At 34.1% G+C, this 20,259-nt stretch overlaps 1 protein-coding gene across 1 annotated transcript in view; it reads left to right on the forward strand.

Annotated features, from left to right (window-relative positions):
• The window catches only part of LOC134254167 (rho GTPase-activating protein 100F-like), a 36,539-nt gene extending 17,342 nt beyond the window's left edge, over window positions 1-19,197 (forward strand). The window contains exons 2-6 of the mRNA XM_062736708.1: window positions 5,412-6,891; window positions 9,953-11,056; window positions 15,051-15,211; window positions 16,933-17,137; window positions 18,651-19,197. Of these exons, the coding sequence (XP_062592692.1) occupies window positions 5,412-6,891; window positions 9,953-11,056; window positions 15,051-15,211; window positions 16,933-17,137; window positions 18,651-18,769 (3,069 nt within the window). The 3' untranslated portion in view covers window positions 18,770-19,197. The remainder of the gene's footprint in view (window positions 1-5,411; window positions 6,892-9,952; window positions 11,057-15,050; window positions 15,212-16,932; window positions 17,138-18,650) is intronic.
• Window positions 19,198-20,259: the final 1,062 nt, after the last annotated feature.

Here is a 20,259-nt window from a genome sequence, read left to right on the forward strand (position 1 = left end):
CACACACTACTATTGCGTTATGTCAACTTTCCATTACATTATGTCAACTCTTTATGACATTTACACACACTACCATTGCATTGCGTCAATCTTCCATTGCATTATATCAGCTTATTATGACATTGATTCAAAACAATTTTACGTGGTGTAAAGATGTTTTTATATAATTTCAACTCATTATTACATTATGTGCACTCTCCACTATTTGGTCTAAGTAGTTCATTACATGATGTGAATTTATCTTTAATTCAATATCAAGTCGCAATAACACGATGTCAGAATTTCATTACATGATGTGAAAAAAATTGTGACATGTCGCCAATTCTTTACTATATTGTGTCATCAATATGCTACATGACGACGGAAATCTATTACATGATGTCAATTTCCCCTTACTTTTTGACAAATCATTATTATGTTATGCCATTGTACCTTTACATTGTGTCTAAAATGCTTAGCCTCTTGTCAGTATATCTTAGAATATTTCAACTCTTTATTGTGTGACGTAAGGTTTAGGTTATGCCTAAAAGTTCGTTTTGTGTTTTCAATATTACATGCACATATGTTAAACATGCAAATAATTTAAATTAAACATATCAAATATTAAATTATACACAAGACTTAATTAATCCTTAATTAAATATCAGGTTAAATTTAGAAATAGGATCATGTTCCCCTGGATTCTTTATTGACGATTTTTTTTTAACGTCGAAATTCAATGGTCGTTTAATCTCATAATTATCGCAAATCAAATAGTATGTGTCATGCAGCAATATTTTTCTTTTTATTTTGAATTAATTATTAAAGTCCGAAACTTCTGATCTGACTATAAAACACTGTCCTAAGCTTTTTATCAGTCTTTAACCTTCCTTTAAAAAAAAAAAAAAGTGTAAACACATAGTATTTCATACGTGCACTGGTGGGTCGGTGGGGAGAGGGGGATCCCGCCCTCCCATCTTTAGTGACCAAAATATGCATGAAATTAATCAATTGATTTTACTTTGTAGGACATTGCATTAGTTTTACATAAAGTATAACTGAAATAAGTTGAAACGTAATATATAAACAAATTTAAAGCCTGAGAGCTTCTGGGCTTTCACCCCCTGATCCCCAACTTAGACTCCATATCGTCCCCCAATAGCTACTCCTTTCAAGAACCCAAGATCGCCACTGATATGAGCCCATGTTTACTAAGGCATGGTCAATTGATTTAAGTGAGGGGCTGGTAGATTTTTGTAACAGAATTGTGGTCCTGGAATGGTTGAAAAATGATTAATTCCAGTGACGTTGCATCGTTTTTGAAAGTTGGGGAAGGTTTGTCAGCCAGAAAAAAAATAAAGTACAAGAAAAAGCAAAAAAAAAAAAATTAATCTCGAAAATCCTATTTCGGGTGAAAGAGAGGGGGGGGGGGCAACTTCGATCAGTCCTAAAAAAAATCCCAAATATACTACATTACCCTTATACTTCAGCAAAAAGTGGCTGCTGAATTTCAATGAACATTTTCTACGATAAAGTTATGTCGGAAATAAGAGGAAGTCAGACCCCCCCCCCTCATATAATGTGTCTGTAATTCGTCCTAATTAATCAGGACCCCCCCCCCCTCCTTCCTTCCCAGTCGTGAAAACACGATTATCAACTTTGACATAATGTAAATGTATTTTACAGCACGTAATGAACATTTGTAATCAACATAATAAAGAATGAACACAATGTAAAGATAGTTTTAAATCACATAAGAAAGAGTTAACATACGAGGGACATTCAATAAATAATGTCATCGGGGCTCGGAAAGAAGCAAAAGACGCTTTTTAATTATTTAGTCTTTATGATTTTGATTATTAATCTCTTTTGATTAAAATAGATGTTCGTGAAAGTTTTTATTTAATTTCTGATTGTATTTAGAACACACTTTTGGGTATGACCCTTAGTATACTGGAAAATAGCAGATCCAAGGATTTCCTGGACTTGTTTTTTTCTTTCTGAAAGGTGGTTTTTCAAGTTTGGAAATAGAAACAAGTCAAAAGGTAAAAGATCTAGCGAATATTGTTAATGTGAAAAAATATTAAGTTTCTTTTTATCCCGAAAACCCCTTTACTCTTCAGGGGTGCAGGGTTTGGACGCTATCATGAAGAAATTTTATGTAGAAGATTCCTGATTCTAGGTCCTTCCTCTAATAAACCTTTCGATTTTTTTGCAAAAAGATTGCTTTCTAGACTCCTACAAAAATTAAACTGTCTCCCCGAATACGAAATTGAACAACAGTACCAATAATATTTAAGAAAATTGCATATAAATCTGTCTTTGTGTTCTTGTATACATTTGCTCTTGTCGGACCATTGTTGTTTTTATCAAGTACATCTTATGGTAAATTTTCTATTGAGTGTTTTAATCAATAGATTCATGTTCCATCATCTGTTTGAATATGAAACAAACTTGGATAACTACAGTTACTGATATTTTAAAATAATTGTTAAGACATTCCTACACGCTGTCGTTTTCACTCATTTTTTCCAAATATAGGGTGATCTTTGAGTACCAAGCTTTTTTACGGTCAAACGTTTCTTAAAAACATTGTAAACTACTCCCGATATGATGTATATCAAATTTGCTATGTGTCTTAAAGTCAGTCATACATCATCAGATATTATTTGTTGAAATTGGGCAAATAGTACATAAGTTGTTATAATTTTTGTTGGCAAGACCGGTACCCATTTTTGATGCCCATTATATAATTTGTTATCATTGAAATCCACTTGCTTATTTGTCTATAAACCAGTCTTTGGTTGATGAAAATGTCACATATTTCAGTGAAAAATTCTTTGGGATTTTTAACACGTTTTACAGCAGCTTTAATGAAGCTTTTATTTTCACTCTAGTTTGCTGATTCTTTACCATTCATTTATAATGCAGTGTCTCGAATAGCCCTTGTTTCCCAGCTTCTCACGATGAAACTATGTGATGAAAAGTGGTCACATAAACTGTTATCAATTCATTAAAGATTCAATAATGAGAGAAAGTCTAGCTTAATGTCATATGATTTCTATATTGTATGTCATCGAGCTAATGACATTATTTATTGAACGTCCCTCGTATTCTTATTAAATATCCACATAAAAGAATGGAGTTTTGACATAATGTAATAAAGTGTTGATATAATATGGAACGCCGGGACTGTCTCCATAATATATGTTCACATTATGTTAAACCCTTTTTACATCACGTAATAAAGCACTGACATAGGGGTAAGATGTACTCAACTCACATTGTGATGACCTCGGCGTAAAATAAAGATACATTAACATCACGTAATAATGCTTTGTAATAATAGAAATATACACTCACAATAGGGAATGGACTTTGACTTAATGTAATGATAAATCTAATCTTAGAACACATGTAAAACGAAATTAACTTGACGTAATGCAATTTTGACCTCACATATTAAAGAAATGAAAAAATATAAAGAAACATTCACTTCACGTAATAAAGTTTTAACACAATGTAAACATATTTTCACTTCACATATTGAAGTTTGGTCTTCAAGTTACAAAGTGCCGACATATTGGAAGAATGTGTTTACTTCATGTAATGCAGCATTGACATGATGTAAAGATATTTTTACATCACCCCATAAAAAATTGACATAACGTAAAGATATGTTCACATAACGTAATAATAGATTGACATAATGAATGCATAGTTTTATGCTATAAGGTAGTGATGGCGTTCCATAGAATGCCATAGTTATATAATGTAGTATGCTCACATATTGAATTTGTAATCGTTTTTCAATATACTTTAATTAATTTTAATGTGTTCTTCTTTAAGTGTTGTTTTGTTTCTCTACCACCGGTTCTAAAACTTGCATGTAAAAACACAGTCAATGTATATGCCTAGTTTTTGAATACGATTAACGTCAGCATTCCTCTCAATGATTAAATGCCAAATTTAATTCGATTTTCGGCATTAGCATCAGCAAACACCGTTTCTCAGGAATAAATGTTAAAATTGCAGTTAAATCATCGGGAACCCTTCCTAAGAACATCAATAGCTATACTACAGGGAGGACTAGCTATTACAGAGTATTTTCTTCCGACGTACAAAAAAAGTTTCCGCGAGTGTCATTATATCGCTAAACTCGTTAAGTCGAGAAGTAAACGTTTTATTTCGTTACATGCCATCCCCCGATACGAAATTAGATTACAAAATTGCCTCACGTATCTAGCAAATAAAAAGTAGCTCTTTGGACGTGATAGAGATGGAAGTAGAGCCCTGTTAGATACAAATCGAGACCTTTCCGAATTATGCGCACAAAATAAATCTTTTCCAGAAAAACTAACGGTTTCAAAAATTTCATTTTCTCTCAAATCCTTTAACAACAGGAAGGGGTCATTTCTTTTATACTAATTGAAATACTTATGTATTAAATTGTTTGAATTAAATTATTTTTGAGAAGCCCTGACCAATAACATGCCATGGATTAATTTGAAGCAAAGAGCTTGAATAAAAATATCTATCCGTTTTCACTCCTATGACGTCAGTTTAAAAATTTAAGAAAACTATTTACAGCAGTCTGTTTCCCTTTAGTGACCAATGTTATTTTGCTAGACTGATGACGCAGATACAGTTTGAAAGCTTCTTTGTGCATGTTTATCAATATCTGGATTCATTTCGATTTATGATAATCTTTGGTCAGTCGTTAGGTTTTGAATTGAAATAAAAATAAGTTATATGTATGATGTGGTTCTCTTTCAAAACAAATAAATTTCATTTTCTCCAAGTTAAAAGATTTTTCTAAGACATTTTAACACAAAGACAATGGGTCTACATGTATAAGCTATATATTTCAAAGATTTATTGGATAGTACCACGTTTTTATAGTTAATGCAGGTACCTGAATTGAAATTGATCTATTTCATTCAGTAAAAACGAAGTGTATTGAATTCTCGTAAACCCAGCCTTGGTCGGCTTTCTATAATGATCGACTCCATCATTAATCGATATAGAACCCACTATGTCACAATCTCCCATAAACCAAACATATATACGGACGCCATCGGTTGTGACAAACGCAATACGCGTAAACATGCATGACTGAACGGCACTGCATATTTTGTTCTATATTAGTCTTTTATTAATGCCGTTATCGATTCTTATGAAAATTCCTGCGAATAAATAATTGAAAATGGAAAAATGTTCTTGTAACGAATCAATATGCATAGAAATATTTTCCAATGGTATTACGTTTGTCTTTCTTGTGAGAACTCTTTTGTAGAGTGAAAATTATTAAGGTATATGCCTAAAGCGCGAACTTCCGTTTATTGATCGGGCTTGAACATTATTAATCTATCGCTGCTTGCAATGTTAACTTTAGGGAGACGGCTGTTTTTCAGTGCTATGTCTATTTGTAGGAAGACGAGGATTCCATGGCACAAGGGACATCTGGAATAAGAGCAGAAAAAAGCAAGAAATCGGAGGCCAGGTACAGACAGGAAAAACTGAACTCCAGACTTGTGTCGCCGAGAGAGCACTCGTGTAGTCACGCAGACAAGTCTACTGGTGTGGAGGACGATTCGCCAAGTAGCGCTTCCAGGTCTAAAAGTTCCAATTCCAACAATGGAGCGCCTGACATGGGAATAAAAAATATCGTCATGGATGATTCGTATATTGTTCAAACAGTTGAAATTAAGAAACGGCCGGGACAAACCCTTGGATTTTACATTCGAGAAGGCAATGGGATCGACCGAAGCGAGGGAGTTTTCATTTCTAGGATTCAGTTAGGTACTGTGGCAGAGACAAACGGTTTGTTACACATTGGTGATGAAATTTTATCAGTGAATAAGAAAGAGGTAAAGAATATGTCTCTTGACGATGTTGTCATTTTGATGTCTATCCCTAAAAAGTTAACATTGAAGATAAGAACGAGAAAGAATGGGAACAAGAACGCGTCTTGTCCTTCATTAGCTGTGACAGAACAGCAACACCCCCCGGTGGCAGTTGTAAAACGAGGCCGTTCATCCTCTGCTGACGCAGTAGAGGAGACTGAAAAGTGCCCGGATATGTTTCCTTTTTATGGGACACCACCCAGCCATGATCATTTTGGTGCTAGACGTTCTCGACCTACCTCATCACAATATGCTAGTATCTTCATATCACCTCACCGAGCTGAGGCTAAACTCTTATCAGACGACGGGGACAGTGAAAATTCTAGCGAAGGTTCTCTTCCAAGGAGCGTAGACTCTGGTAACAGAGGATATTACTATGGTTACAGGGGTTATGTATCAGACAGTGCATATGAACCGACAGGGACCTATACAAGTCCTACATTGTCCCCTAATCATTACGGCAGTCAAAGTGATCGGGATTATGCGAGATATATGTATTCAGATGGAGGGCTTCCGAGACGAATGACCCCGCAGACGACCCCAAAATCTCCCGCCAAATCCTTCCATACACAACAATATCAACGAAATCAGCCTTGTGGCAATCCTGATTACTACGCTGGTGGTCAGCCCCTTGATTTTCATCGAGGGTATGATACATCTCGTAGGTTTCAGGGTGGACTGAAAGAAATGATACAATCAAAAACCAAATTCGGTCGACTTCAACGGAGTCACTCGCCAGAGTGTTACAATTCAGACTCAGAGATATTATATACTCATGGAGGTGGGGGATATATACCGGTTGATTCTCGGGGCTTTGCCTCGGATTATGAAACTTACGCTAATGCAATTAGTGACGATGACCCTATTTATTCTATTCCCAAGATCCCGTCCAGTGGGAGTACCGAGCTGGAGGAGTTATTGAAGAAATTTAACACCCTGTCTCAGGAACTCCAGGAAGAACAGAGCAAGCTGAGTCGTCAGATCTCGTCATCGCGAGACAAAACAGGTAATGAGAAAATATCGATCCAACCAAGCTCTCCTTTAGTATTGAAAGGCTATGAATCATTCACCTTTTTCCCCTACACTGGTCCGCCATATAAATCTAATTAATAAAAAGAATTCCCGGGTTTCTCTCCTTAACGTTTTCATGAAGTACAAGAAAATACTTTTCTAATTCTACTATGTGGGAACAGATATATAGGGGTTTATTTTAAAGAGTCCCCATTTACCAATGGCTAACTTCCGTTCCCCAGCAGCTGGTTTCCTTGGGGAGTACAAATGCTTCCTAATCCCGTCAATCCATTTCATTACGAGAACCTAAGACGATCGATTGCGAGTCATTCTGAAGGTGGATAAACTCATTTCACTCATCAACCTGTTTTTAGCTTCGTTTACGAGCAAACGTAACCCTAGGCGGAAATCGTTATCTTTTTTTCGTTTAATTTGTTTCCTCTTTATTCTTTTTTTTTTGAACTCGCGTTTCGTGTCCTCACAGTCTTACGTGATAAGTATTGTTATCCAATAGCAAGCGGCAAATACGATAAACAAATGTTTTATTTTTTAAATTGAGAATATGAAGAAAACAGTTATTTAACATATATCTGAAAAAAAGAAAAAACTTTGTTTAGAAATCAAAATTATTTCACTTTTGGTATCGTGCTAATTGCTGGACCTTTCATCAGACCTAGATGTACGACTTTTCTGATACGGAGTCCTAAATTGGCGTAGATTTATGCTCTGAATATTTCAAATGTCACCGCTCAATGTATGGCCTCTGTGCCTAGATTTACCACAAGCATATCAGATTACAGGACCATAATTCGATAAAAATTCTGGCGGCTCATTGTTTTCAGACAATAATAATTGATCATTTCAACTGAAACATCAGGGATTTTATATATGTATATAATGCACACCCCCGGACATAAGTGACAAAGAATGTCTCTAGAAACCAAACACGCATAATTGTACTGCATGTGGTTTGTGCAAATAACACTTTTTAAAATGCAATTGACAGACAAACCTCTTTGTTATCTTAAAAAATGATAGTTTTTCAACAGAGGAAATGATTGTCTTGCGTGCTGCAGATCTTTTTGTTTTTGCATTGTTTGAGACACAATTGAGAATGCGAGGATCGTGTAGCATTGAATGCACACAAATAAACAGTTCACAATGTATTATTAATGTATAAAGACGCGAAGTCCAAGGTACTAAAATTCTAATTAAAAGTGCTATTTTGTAATCAATAACGCTGACACCTGTCGTCCAGTCCAAAATAATTTAGTTTTTTTTTCATCATAAGACAAATCAATACTATAAATTTCCCCACTCTCGTCCAATCTCGTTAATTTCTTACTCAAACTTGATGAGCGAAAACAGCAAAATCGATATGACTTTAAAATATGCAATTTTTTTTCCTAAAATACGAATCAAACATTGAGGTTCAAGAGGAAACAAGATTTACACGTCTTATTTGTCAAAGTATTAGATTTACTCCAAACACCTATTAAGGTGGTTCATTACAAAACATTGACAAGAAAGATGCATTTAGAAAATGAGGTACTATATGTAAGACTTTTCTTTTACTTGAAAGATAAATAGGTTATTATTTCACTATATTTCGTTTTCTTTTTCACAAATCAATCAGTATGATAACTGAGTCAATTTGTATCAGTTTTGACATTTTGGAACTTTGGAATGATAATATGTAGATGTGCATGTAAATTTTTCTCGAAAGCCAATCATTGTAGGCATTCAAAAAGAGATCGACCAATCACTGTCTGCATAAAAATGAGGGAAATACATGTAAGTTTAAGATATTGTTTGAGAAGATCTAAATGGAGATGTAAATTGTCAATGCTTTCGAAAGGTTTTCGGTAATGTAATGATGATACGACTGGATGTCGATCCCGACTGATTAATTCGATATCTGGTTTCACACAATGTATGAATCATCTTGGCAAGTTCTTGTCCACATTGTCTTTGTATTTATAGTGAACAAAACTCTTACTTCCAAATACCACATAAATGTATAAACTAGAAGACATTTGCCTTATTTGGAAGAAAAGGAGTACTTGGTTCTTATCTTTGATATTATTTATCATTTGGTGTCCAGATATCCCTTGCTATCAGAGCATTTAAATAAAGATAGTAATAGTTTCAAATAAGAGAGATGAAAGTAACAGTTATCCATGCATCGTTCAATCGACCTCGTCTACATGTATCTTGCATCATGTATAATTAAATTGCAGTGTTCAGTTTTATTCTGCGTTTCCTTGTCAAAATTCTCTACTCTTACTTGACGCGAAACTTTGGTTTTAAATATTTTATTTTTACTTTCTTCAAAAAGTCATATATTACCAGCATAGCTGCGCGCCCAAATTGTTTTCTATATAAGGGCCTCAGACTGAATTCGGTTTTACATCAGTGGTAGGAATTCCTGAAAGTAAATTGATTTATTCGATGTGGAACTAATCGCTTTCATCGTCTCAGAATTGATTAAAGAATCATTGAAGTGACACACGTAGATCGGAGTTGGCGATGACTTTTCTAGAGAATCGATAATTTCGTCTGTTTTTCCTCCCCTTCGTTAGTCTCATCTCATTTATCATCTAACCATATAAAATCCACCTCTCAGCTCGGCCATCTGGTTGGCTGATTAAGTTTTATCTCACAACATTTTTTTTTTCATTAGATTGTATACTTCACAACTCGTCTGCAGAGTGGTAATTAATTAGGAGATATTGGCAAACATTATCACAATATTATAGATTTCATGCAAAATTTAGAGCACCAGTAGTAACACGTTTTACTTGTTTGACATTGGTGCAATGGGGTGGCTATGGAAATATTGTTCACGTCTCACAGTATTGTATTATGCGCAATTTCAGCTTAATTTGTGTATCTTAACAAGACAGTAATTATAGTAGATTCGCAGATGAAAAAGAATCTAGTAAATAAAGTTTTCTCAAAGATTATTCCTTAAGATAAGCATGCGTTCTGTCATAGTTTTTTGAAATTTTAAAAAGAGTTTTCCTTTCTTGAATTTTTTTTCCTGATGATTCCAGGCACATATCCGGTAAACCGCACATCAACTGATTCACCAAAAGCCGATCTCTTCACAACCAGCAGACGTCCCCAATCGCCTTCATCCATACGAAAGGCAGCATCTACACAGACGCCCTCTCACTCCAAGTTAATCCGAAAACTGAGTGCAGAGGCCCTATCTCAACATAGAACATATCAAAGTGAGTTTGACTCGGTCAACTCACCTCGCAATCACAAATCCCTTCCTCTGTCAGTGTACCAACTGAACAGGGGAAATAAATCTTACTTATCTACCTCATCGGCCCTAAGCCCTGCCCATGGTGACAATAAGAACAAGAGTACAGACACAGAGGAAAGGCACGTCCCAAGGTCTTCGTCTGCAAGGTTTAGAGATTTACAATTAGTGAAGAAACCGCTGCAGATACCTTATGGTGAGTTTGAGTTTACAAGACCGGATCCGAGAAAACGGGTCGAGTTATCCAGATCAAGGGGGTTGGATGGCATGGCTCATATACATATCCTATCTGGTCAAGGATTGAAATCCTCCAAGATGACCCTTCGGGACCTTTATTGTGTTGTGTCCGTAGATTCTGTTAGTATAGCTCGGACAATGATTAGGACGGGGGCTGTGAACTTTGATTGGGATGAAGCTTTCGACATCGAATTAGAAGAAGCAAAAGAAGTGTCTCTTCTCATATACAACTGGGATCCAAATTTTAAACATAGATTGTGTTTTCATGGATCCTTATTCATCCAAGGGTGTTTATCTAGTAATATTATAAAGAAAGTTGCATTAAAAATGGAACCCAAAGGACTTCTATACCTAACCATGTGTTATAAGGAACCATCAGTGTCGTTGCAACGATTGCCATCTATGAAAAAGAATGGTCTGTTTGGAATAGATTTGGAGACGGTTATAAAAAGAGAATCAACAGGACATAATGTCCCTCTGCTTGTTAAGAAATGCATCAAGGAAGTAGAGGACCGTGGCCTGGAGACAGTTGGGATCTACAGACTTTGTGGATCCGCCCGAAGAAAAGCTCAGTTGAGGGAGCAGTTTGAAAAAGATGCGGAGGGTGTAGATCTTTCAAAAGACAACGTTACGGATATCCATGTAGTGACAGGTGAGTGAGTTTTGTTTTTTGTGGTCGGGAAATTAATAGGATATACAAGGATGACACTTCTTTCCCATTGTGATTAACACAAAGATGTAAGGGTTAATCTTCCATCTAAACTCCATGGAACTCTGGGAGGAACTCCTACGTACACTTTACAGCTTATTTATCAAATACTGAATATGATTAATATTGATTTTATCCAGTTATCAAGTCCTATTTGCTTATCCTGACCCCTGGTTAGAAGACAGTGGTAGGTGTTTTTTTTTTTGTAATTTAAATAGAGAAAAACGACTTACAGATATTGAGGAAAGACTTTTGAAAACAATATTGAGATATGTAGAAACCCGTAGTTTGGTTAGTAGTGTAGTGTTTCTGTTATTCGAAATAAGTAGATCAATACAATTCATTGACATTCTGTTGTTTTTAAATGATGTATTCTGATATATGTAATTAGTGACAGTCTAGACAAAAATCATTACTGATTGACGGGCAATAAATTACTAGCTGACTTCTTAAGGTCAAAATAGTGTCTTGTCGCGATAGTGGACACTGGATTCACAATGTCATATTAGTTCAATATGTTTACTTCACAGTACAGACAGGACCGAGACAAATTATTCTCATACTGAAATGAGTTAGCTATTCATCAAAAGATTTTCTAAATATATGTATTTATAGGAAAAGGATTTGCAAATTCAAGCAATAAAACATAGACATGTGTTAACTCCTCGTCGTAAGTTTGTTTTTTTGTTCGTAGAAATAGAATGGACACAGACCCCATTGCTCACAACGATGTTAGTAACCTGACTAGCTGTTATTCTTTATTAGAAAGTTTTCTAAATAAGGACATCGACCGGTTCCTTGGTCTGCAGAGCCTAATAAATGGCAGACAACAGCTTTTTCAATATAGGTGTAACTATCATTTAAAGTAGACAATATTAAGCTTCTTTTGCATCACTGATTTGTACCATTTGCTGATCCTGCTCTATAACAACTAGAAAATTGGAGAGAAAAAAAACATTTTGATTCGTTGCATCTGTATTTTGGAGAACATAAATAAACCCATGTCACGGTTTGAATGTACTATCACAAATGAAAAATCGTTTTGAAAAATATACTGAGTAATCACACAGGATCTTCGTATAAGTATTTTATAGAGCATGCCAGATGTTGGTAATTTAAGACTAAATATTGGTAATGGTTTGCAAAGATTGCATCACTTCAACCCTGGACATTTTCATTACACCCTACCTTATAATTCCTCTGGTGCATTATTTTCTTCGATCTATACACAGTTTATAACAAATCAACAATATATATTTGAGTTACTGACACTGAAAGTTCTCTAGAGTGATAGGGCTAGAACAAGCATCAAGACACATAATAATAAACTTTTACGACTGATTTGCTGTTTTTCCCCAGGTTACTTGTAATATAAGATACACATGCCAATTTTTTATTGTTTGGTTGCCATTAAAGATGATAATTTGTCACATCTAGTGACAGAAGAAAATCAATGTCGAGAACAGATTATTACAAGTTTTCAACTCTCACAGGTTAGAACCTGAATGCTTAGGAACCGTTCAAATGTGACAGAGCATCGTGTCGCATTGCGCAACAGTAGCATTGCAGACAATATAAACAGCTGGTGACCATGAGTAATTCCATGGTTCATTAAAACATCGCCTGATCTGGTTTAGTCAAAGAAAAAAGCTGTAGCGGTTTTAGAATGACTAATAGATCAAACAAAGTATTTTTATCATTAAGCCAATACCTGTGAAATAAATGCAATATGCGTGTAAAGTTTTATTGGCATCCTCGTTATTAAATGTCATTTTGGTTTATTAAAAAGTTCTTTCTGTTGAATTGTATTTGTCTTCTTCCATTTATTTGTAGTAACTTCAGTCATATGTCAATGCGTATGCGATACGATATATTCCAGTGAGCTTGAAATAAAAGATACCACAGAGACTGGTGTTTTGTATTTGGAAATTTTACTAGAAAAGACGTTATCTAATAGTAACCTAAGAACAAAGCTTATGATAACGATGAACTTCAACTTTTTAAACGTCAGCTTCCCATGTCTATGTAGCAATGTAGGATTATCACCTGCATACGAGGCTTATATCTCAGTTGAGTCAAAATGCAAGGGCATAATTTCTAAAACGATGTAATTAATTGTCAAACAAGTTGATGAAACGAGTATATCAACAGTCTCTCTTAAAGTCACTGCATGTATATATTTTGCAAGTTCTTTGTTCGGTGCAACCTTGACAGCAAATACCAATCTTTCATAAGTTCAAATGCCATTGGACGTTCTATGATAATTTTAGGCCATTATTTACAAACTGATTTCCTTTATTTCTTGATCATGACAAGGAGCACACTGAGGATGTGACTGATCAGCAGGGGATGCTCACTCTGCATGGCACCTGATCCCACCCCTGATGTTTTAAAAGGACCGTGTTTGCCCTGTCCCTATTTTGTATTGTTTGAATGGACTTATGAAGCTTGAATACTTTTGATCATCTTCATATTTCCTAAGACAGTGGGATGTGTCTTTTCCAAAGTATCTATTGCTAGCCTATCTTCACACAAATTCTAAGCATCAGTCTATAAAGTCTTTACATAACTTTATAAATAAAAAAAGTGAAAATGGCGAATGAAATCTTTTGGCACCAGAGCCTTAAAAATATTTATTATTGCTTCAATACAGTGATCACCTTGCAAAGCATTTCTGAAATAAAGTTGTAACGATTTAAGTTCTATTTAGTTCAAGATCAAGATCTATCAAGATCAAGACTTATAGCAATTCCGTCTCCGTTAGGAACCAGAAATGGTAATGCAAGATTCTAAACGTACAAATTGCCGAGATATTACACGTGACAGTTCAACACTAAGAAAATACAAGCCTCATATAAAAGAGCAAATTGATTGTTAAAGTATTTGTATTTTTCTGGAAAGTCGGGGATTGGAAGAGACGTTTAAGTAAAGGTCATCGCCTCGACATCCAATATCTTCTCTAGGGCAGATACCAAGACTGACAATGTGTCAGACTCAATGTGGCTTCCTAGACGATCGATGTCTAATTTTACACGTCTTTAACCTCCACAGCTATTTAAAACTCTGAGCTCCATCCCTTTCTTTAAGCTTTCGGTGCGATGATTAATTCAATTACTAGTAAGTCTAAGTGATTTGCTTTCAACTAAAAAAATACTTCGCCATTCAAAGTACCTGGATGTTTACCAGTGTAGAAGGTCATCTGATGTAAGAAGGATCATAAAACCTCCGAATTTTCTCGGTAATGAATATATCATCAAAAGACCTAGTATACCAATACATGTACTCTTGCTTTGTTGTACACGGACGTAAAAGGCATCATTTTCAATTTTGGCTTGTAATGATAGATAATTTATTATTCCCTCGCAACGGAGTTCCAGATGTAACGCAACTGTGTACATGTTGTGTTATGTCCTGTACGAAATGGAAGTGACGTAATTTGCATCATCAAGGTCAATGTTGCCTTGACGTATAAACGGGGATGCTTCGCTTTGTTTAGTAATAAATATATTTTTACCTAATAATTCCAAACAGAGCCTTAAAAGCTGCTTCAAATAATTAATTCAAAAATTATAAAAGCCAAATACAATGTAGTTGTACTTACATACGATCTATTTACTAGATTGAAGATGACAATGAAATTGATGAGATTACAACATTTAATATGGCTTTACCATTTTTATATAACAAAGACGGTGTATGGGATTGTGGTTTATTTGTATTTACAGAAAAAAAGTTTACTGTGTAAACTTTTAAAGAAGATACGTAATGATTAGAGAGAGTGTCATTTTCTGATATTTTACCATGCATCCCGCTATGAACAGTTCATTTTAACTATTTCTGTTTTAACAGAGTAAGAAAATTGAACGAAATGTACCGGATAAATCCTATTTTAATTAATGTGTCTACATTAATACTGTGTTTTTGTTTTGTTTTGTAGGTGTCCTGAAGGATTACCTTCGTGAGCTGCCCGAACCACTCTTCACTAACGCCCTCTATCACATGCTTCTGGATGCTCTGAGCGTGCGCTTGCCCAGTGACCCGGACGGTAGTGCAAAACTTATGCTTAGTATCCTCGAGTGCCTTCCAAAAGCCAACCAGGTACAAGATGTCCCACTTTAGATTCTAGAAAAACATTTTAGTACAATTAATATCTTATTTTTAAAACATGTATTTTAAGATATAAGGTAAAGGCATTTGCATGTATTTATTTCTTAGTTTTACTTAATGCCAAAATATTAGTATTTAAAATGTTGTTCAGTAGAAATTTCCAATACTATTTTGACTTTGTATGCCCACGTCATAAAAGATTCGGGGGTATATACTTTTTGCCCTGTCGGTCTGCCTGTCTGTCCGCAAAAACGTTTACCATATCCATTACTTTTTTGACTGGGTGGGACTATGGCTTACTTTTTTTGACTGGGCGGGGCTATGGCTTACTTTTTTTTGACTAGATGGGGCTATGCCTATATCATATTTCACAGTTGTGTTCCTCTTGACAAGACCTTTCTTTGGGTATTATCGAATTTGACCTCTTGATCTTAACCTTGTAGTTTGTCACACTTTTACTAAGAATTATAAAACTTTAACTTTGGTCGTTACTTTTGATTAAATGGTGCTTGAGCTTTCAAACTTCACATGTGTATTTATGATGACAAGATCTTTCAATAGGTATAATTTTTTACGTTTTCATCTTGATATTAGAGTTTGAGCCACTCTAAAAAAAACTTTAACCTTTGCCAAACTTTTAAACAGTTAGTACTGAGGCTTTCATATTTCACAGGTTTATTCTTTACGACAAGACTGGAAATCAAGAATTTTGACCTTTTGGTCTTGACTTGCATTTTAGAAACTTCAACCCTAACCATAAGCTGTCATACGGGGGGCATTATCGTCCATAAAACATCTTGTTTTCTTAATTTTTCACTTTATTAAGCTTAATGAGAACATAATATATTACGCAATTTTCTGTAAATCGGTTTTGGTATATGAAAAGAACCATTTTATGCTGTGTCCACAGAATCAATATTGTATGGAATTTACCCCATCTATAAATGCAAGCACTGTAACGTTGCGAGGCAAATATGTAGTAGTTACAGTTTCGGAAATTAGATAAAGATTTTTTAATTCCTTTGGGAACGATTTCATATAAATCATCATGCAGAAATCGATTGACTGAAACACATCGCTATTTTTACCTGATTAAATTACGAGAGCAGATTGCATATTCTGCTTTCTGTTATTTCTCATGGGTAAACATATATAGTGCAGTTTTCTTCCCAAGTAAAGAAGTGGATTTAATGTTATCTTTATCAGTGGGGAGACGTTAATCGATACTTTATGAGTTACAAAAACAATTTCGAATTGGCTGAATTGAATTATTTAGCATTGAAAAATCATTTTACAATAGGTTATCTTTAAACGACGACTCTGAATAAAAGTAAATGTAAGAATTAATATATTTGAAAGAAGAAAAACATGTATATAGACCTCACTAAATTGTATGTCCGAAATGATTGAACAAAAAGTTAGAAATTAAAAGACACAAAACTATAACTCAAAAACTATGATTCAATGCATGTCTTTTTAAGAAGAAATATATATAACTGCATGCATTTACACAAGAAGAGTGGCAATTGTAAATACTAGTATACTGAATATTTGCCAACATGATGCAAAAGCGAGCTTTACAAAAAAAAATACAACTTATGTGTGCGATAAAAATTTTGCAAACAAATATCATTTCTTGTATAATCATTTTCTTGAATACACAAAAAGTTTTAACAAATATCATTCTAACAAATGTAATTCAATCTCCACAGGAAACCATGGCCCTGGTACTAAATCATCTCAAGAAGATCTCCCATCACAGCGACAAGAACAAGATGACTGTGGACAATTTAGCCGTCTGTTTTGGTCCAGTTCTTCTCTGTCCCTCCCCGAAATCAACAGATGACCACGCCCTAAATTTCAAGAAACATATCGAAGTTTTGAGATACCTCTTACAAATATGGCCAGAACATTATGGTATGTACATTATTTTAATTCGCTAGAAAAAAAAGGAAAAATAAGGTATATATATAAGATATTTGTAATGACAGCCCTTTATTAACAAAACTTAAGTATAGTTAACTATAGAAAAAACTTCTATCATGTTGATACTTTGATTTACTAAAAACCTTTACTCCAGAACTTTTTGAGATTTCAAAGCGTTTTTTTTAACTTGGAAAACAGTGTAGTAAAATTTGGAAATTCTATGTGGACCTACAAGTACATGATTAGTTTCATTTGATATTAAAAAAGTGAATGTATGAACCCTAGAACATAAAAGATAACAATATGAAATTAAAAGTTAAATTACTACGCCGTGTGCTTCTTGTCATCATCGGGAAGAACAAAAAATCCACGATGAATAAAAGAAAACCAATCACCTAACGATTGATATGAAAAAGTCAGTCAGTCAGCATTGACTTCAATGATAGATTGTATTTGCTGACAAGATCATTGTACCGACCATAGAATTTTTGAAATGATAACTTTAAAATGAGACTGCGCATTATTATTATTTCATCAACTTGTCTATCAATAGCTTGCGTCTTTAAAAAAAAATGTTCGTACGTAGAACACATTCTTGAATATTGAATATACTGAGAGACAGAAACCCATATGCAGTTTATATATGGATATATTGCTAAATAAGTAAGGAAAAATAATGATTGAAAAAATAAAGTCATCACATTTATGCTTTATGATTAGATAACCATTAGCATTTTTTTCTACTTTTAAAAATATCCAAATAAGAGACGGATGACTGCGTCAGACTCTGTGGTAAATATAAGGACAGTTGTATTGTATGTAGCCATATTTATGATATAACACGTCTATATTACTCCATACAGTCAAAATTTATTTTTAAAAACAAACTTATGGGCGTGGGTTGGAATTTGGCACCATACTTCAATACCATTCTTGCATTGTCACTAACCTTATTAAAGTAAAACTCAATTTACTGTCACCCTTTCACATAACAATATGATTGGAATGTGCCTTGTAACGGAAAATGCTTCAGAATCTGACTAAGTGCTTGATTTTTAACAGTTTCTGAACCAGTGCTTAGCGCGGTTTATTTTTGTTTTGTTTTATACACATAAATAAACATTTTTATATCACATACATATATAAGAATGACTTTAATAGTTTAATTATTACCAAATCAATAATCTTCAGCAGCATATTTTTCGACGAAAACAAATGCAGCAGGAAGCAATAACTTAGATGTACTTCGACTCTAAAAAGCTGTTTGTCTCGTACAGAGCTTTTTATAAAACAGTAGAGATTTATAAAATTCCTTGTGGCAGATGTTTATGAGTATAAAAAGAAGCATTCATTTCCTATCCTGTCTGTAGCCATGACGTATACACCTCCGCTTCGTATTGTGTTTGTTAGGGGATAGTTGTAATGTTACAGCTTCATTAGTTCTTCAAGAAACACCTCAGGGAAAGAAACAATCATAATCTTTACTTCTAATTTTCTTCCCTAGAAATGGTGACAATCAATGCACAACAGAGCTCCAAAGAGAACGTAGTGGATTTGGATAAAGATAAAGATGATTCAGTGACGTCACATCCGGAAAATGGCATCGAGAACAAAAATGACTAAAACTATATTAAATGATTTAGATCAGTTAAAGTCAGATAATAGAATATGATTAATATGATCACAAAAATGTCCTCTATTGCACAAAATTATTTTAATATAATTATTACCCTGATTATTAATTTTCAGTTTCAGAATGGACTTAATTCATAAACGATGCATATCGAGGAAAACCTATTTTTTCTACAGATCAAGCAGAGTTTTAAGATTCAGTTCAGGATTTTTTCTCATTAAATGCTTCCTCAAATATTATTTCTTTTTCAGTGCATTGTTATTGAAAGAAATACTTTACAATTAAAATTTCCTACTTGCACAGCTAGCATATGACAGTTATATTTACCGTAAATAACAAAAAATATTGTTCAGCACATAAAAAGTCAATTGGAGGCTTTGTTCGTTTCGTATATATACGATATTACACATTAGTTCTTTTACACCTTTAGTTTGGAAATAAAGTATTTTGTATTTAAACTGTTCATTTATCTTTATTTGTACTTTTAGAAACTCCAACTTTGTTAACGTCTTGAAATCCGACTGAAACTGCAGGAGTAATATTGCCAATTATAGTCTAAATCAAGAACTGATAAAAGAAATTAAGCATCTAAGTTAAGTGTGTGTATCATACTTAGTCCAACAGCAATTGAACCGAAAAATGAAAAAAAAAAGTTTCAAAAGAAATTTATTATTTAAAAACATGGCAGTACTGTTTGCCAAAATAAACAAAAATCACAAAGAATTTTAGTTTTCTGGTGTACCAAGTTTTCTTGATACTGAAAAAAAAAAATGTAAGAAAAGTAAGGTTTTGGGGGGAATTTCATCGAATTTCAAAGAATTTTTAATTCTATTAACCATGCGAAGAGATAGAGACTTTTGTATCTTAGTGTAGACCACGTACATAACTGTATGTAACAAGTCATAACGAAATTGGATGTACACTATAGAATAGGTATCGTTTTGAAAGAATTTCACAGAAATTTCTATTCTTAGTAACTGTGGTATCATAGCTTAAAAAAATCAAAACGGCACATTAAGCAAAAGTTTCTTGGAATAGGGTACTTGTCTATCACGTATAATTGAAATTGGACAAAATGTGTAGAGGAACTAGTAGCGTATTAATAAATTGTTAGTGACAGACGGCAAACTAAAATAGCTTTTTGGCCAGTAGAGTACAAAATTGATGGAGAAGGTTTAGTATTTGAGGTAATTCATCTTTGAATGAAATATATGGAGATTAAGTTACAGAATTCAAGCTCAAAAGTCCATTAAACAATACAAAATTGGAGCAGAAGAAATACGGACCTCGAAAACATCAGAGGTGGGATTGGGTGCCATGTATAGGAGTGAGCATCTCCTGCCAACTACTAATAGATGTGCTCCTTGTCATAATCGAGAAATGAAGGAAAACTCTATCGACAATGCAGTTTTTAAATAATGACTTAACAATTACTATGAAAAAAAAACGTCAGTCAGCATTTGACTCAATGATTTTATTA

The sequence above is a fragment of the Saccostrea cucullata genome, unplaced genomic scaffold (genome assembly GCF_032062105.1).
Source record: "Saccostrea cucullata isolate Sc308-1 unplaced genomic scaffold, CSIRO_AGI_Scuc_v1 ctg239, whole genome shotgun sequence".
In the NCBI taxonomy this organism is placed as follows: domain Eukaryota; kingdom Metazoa; phylum Mollusca; class Bivalvia; order Ostreida; family Ostreidae; genus Saccostrea; species Saccostrea cuccullata.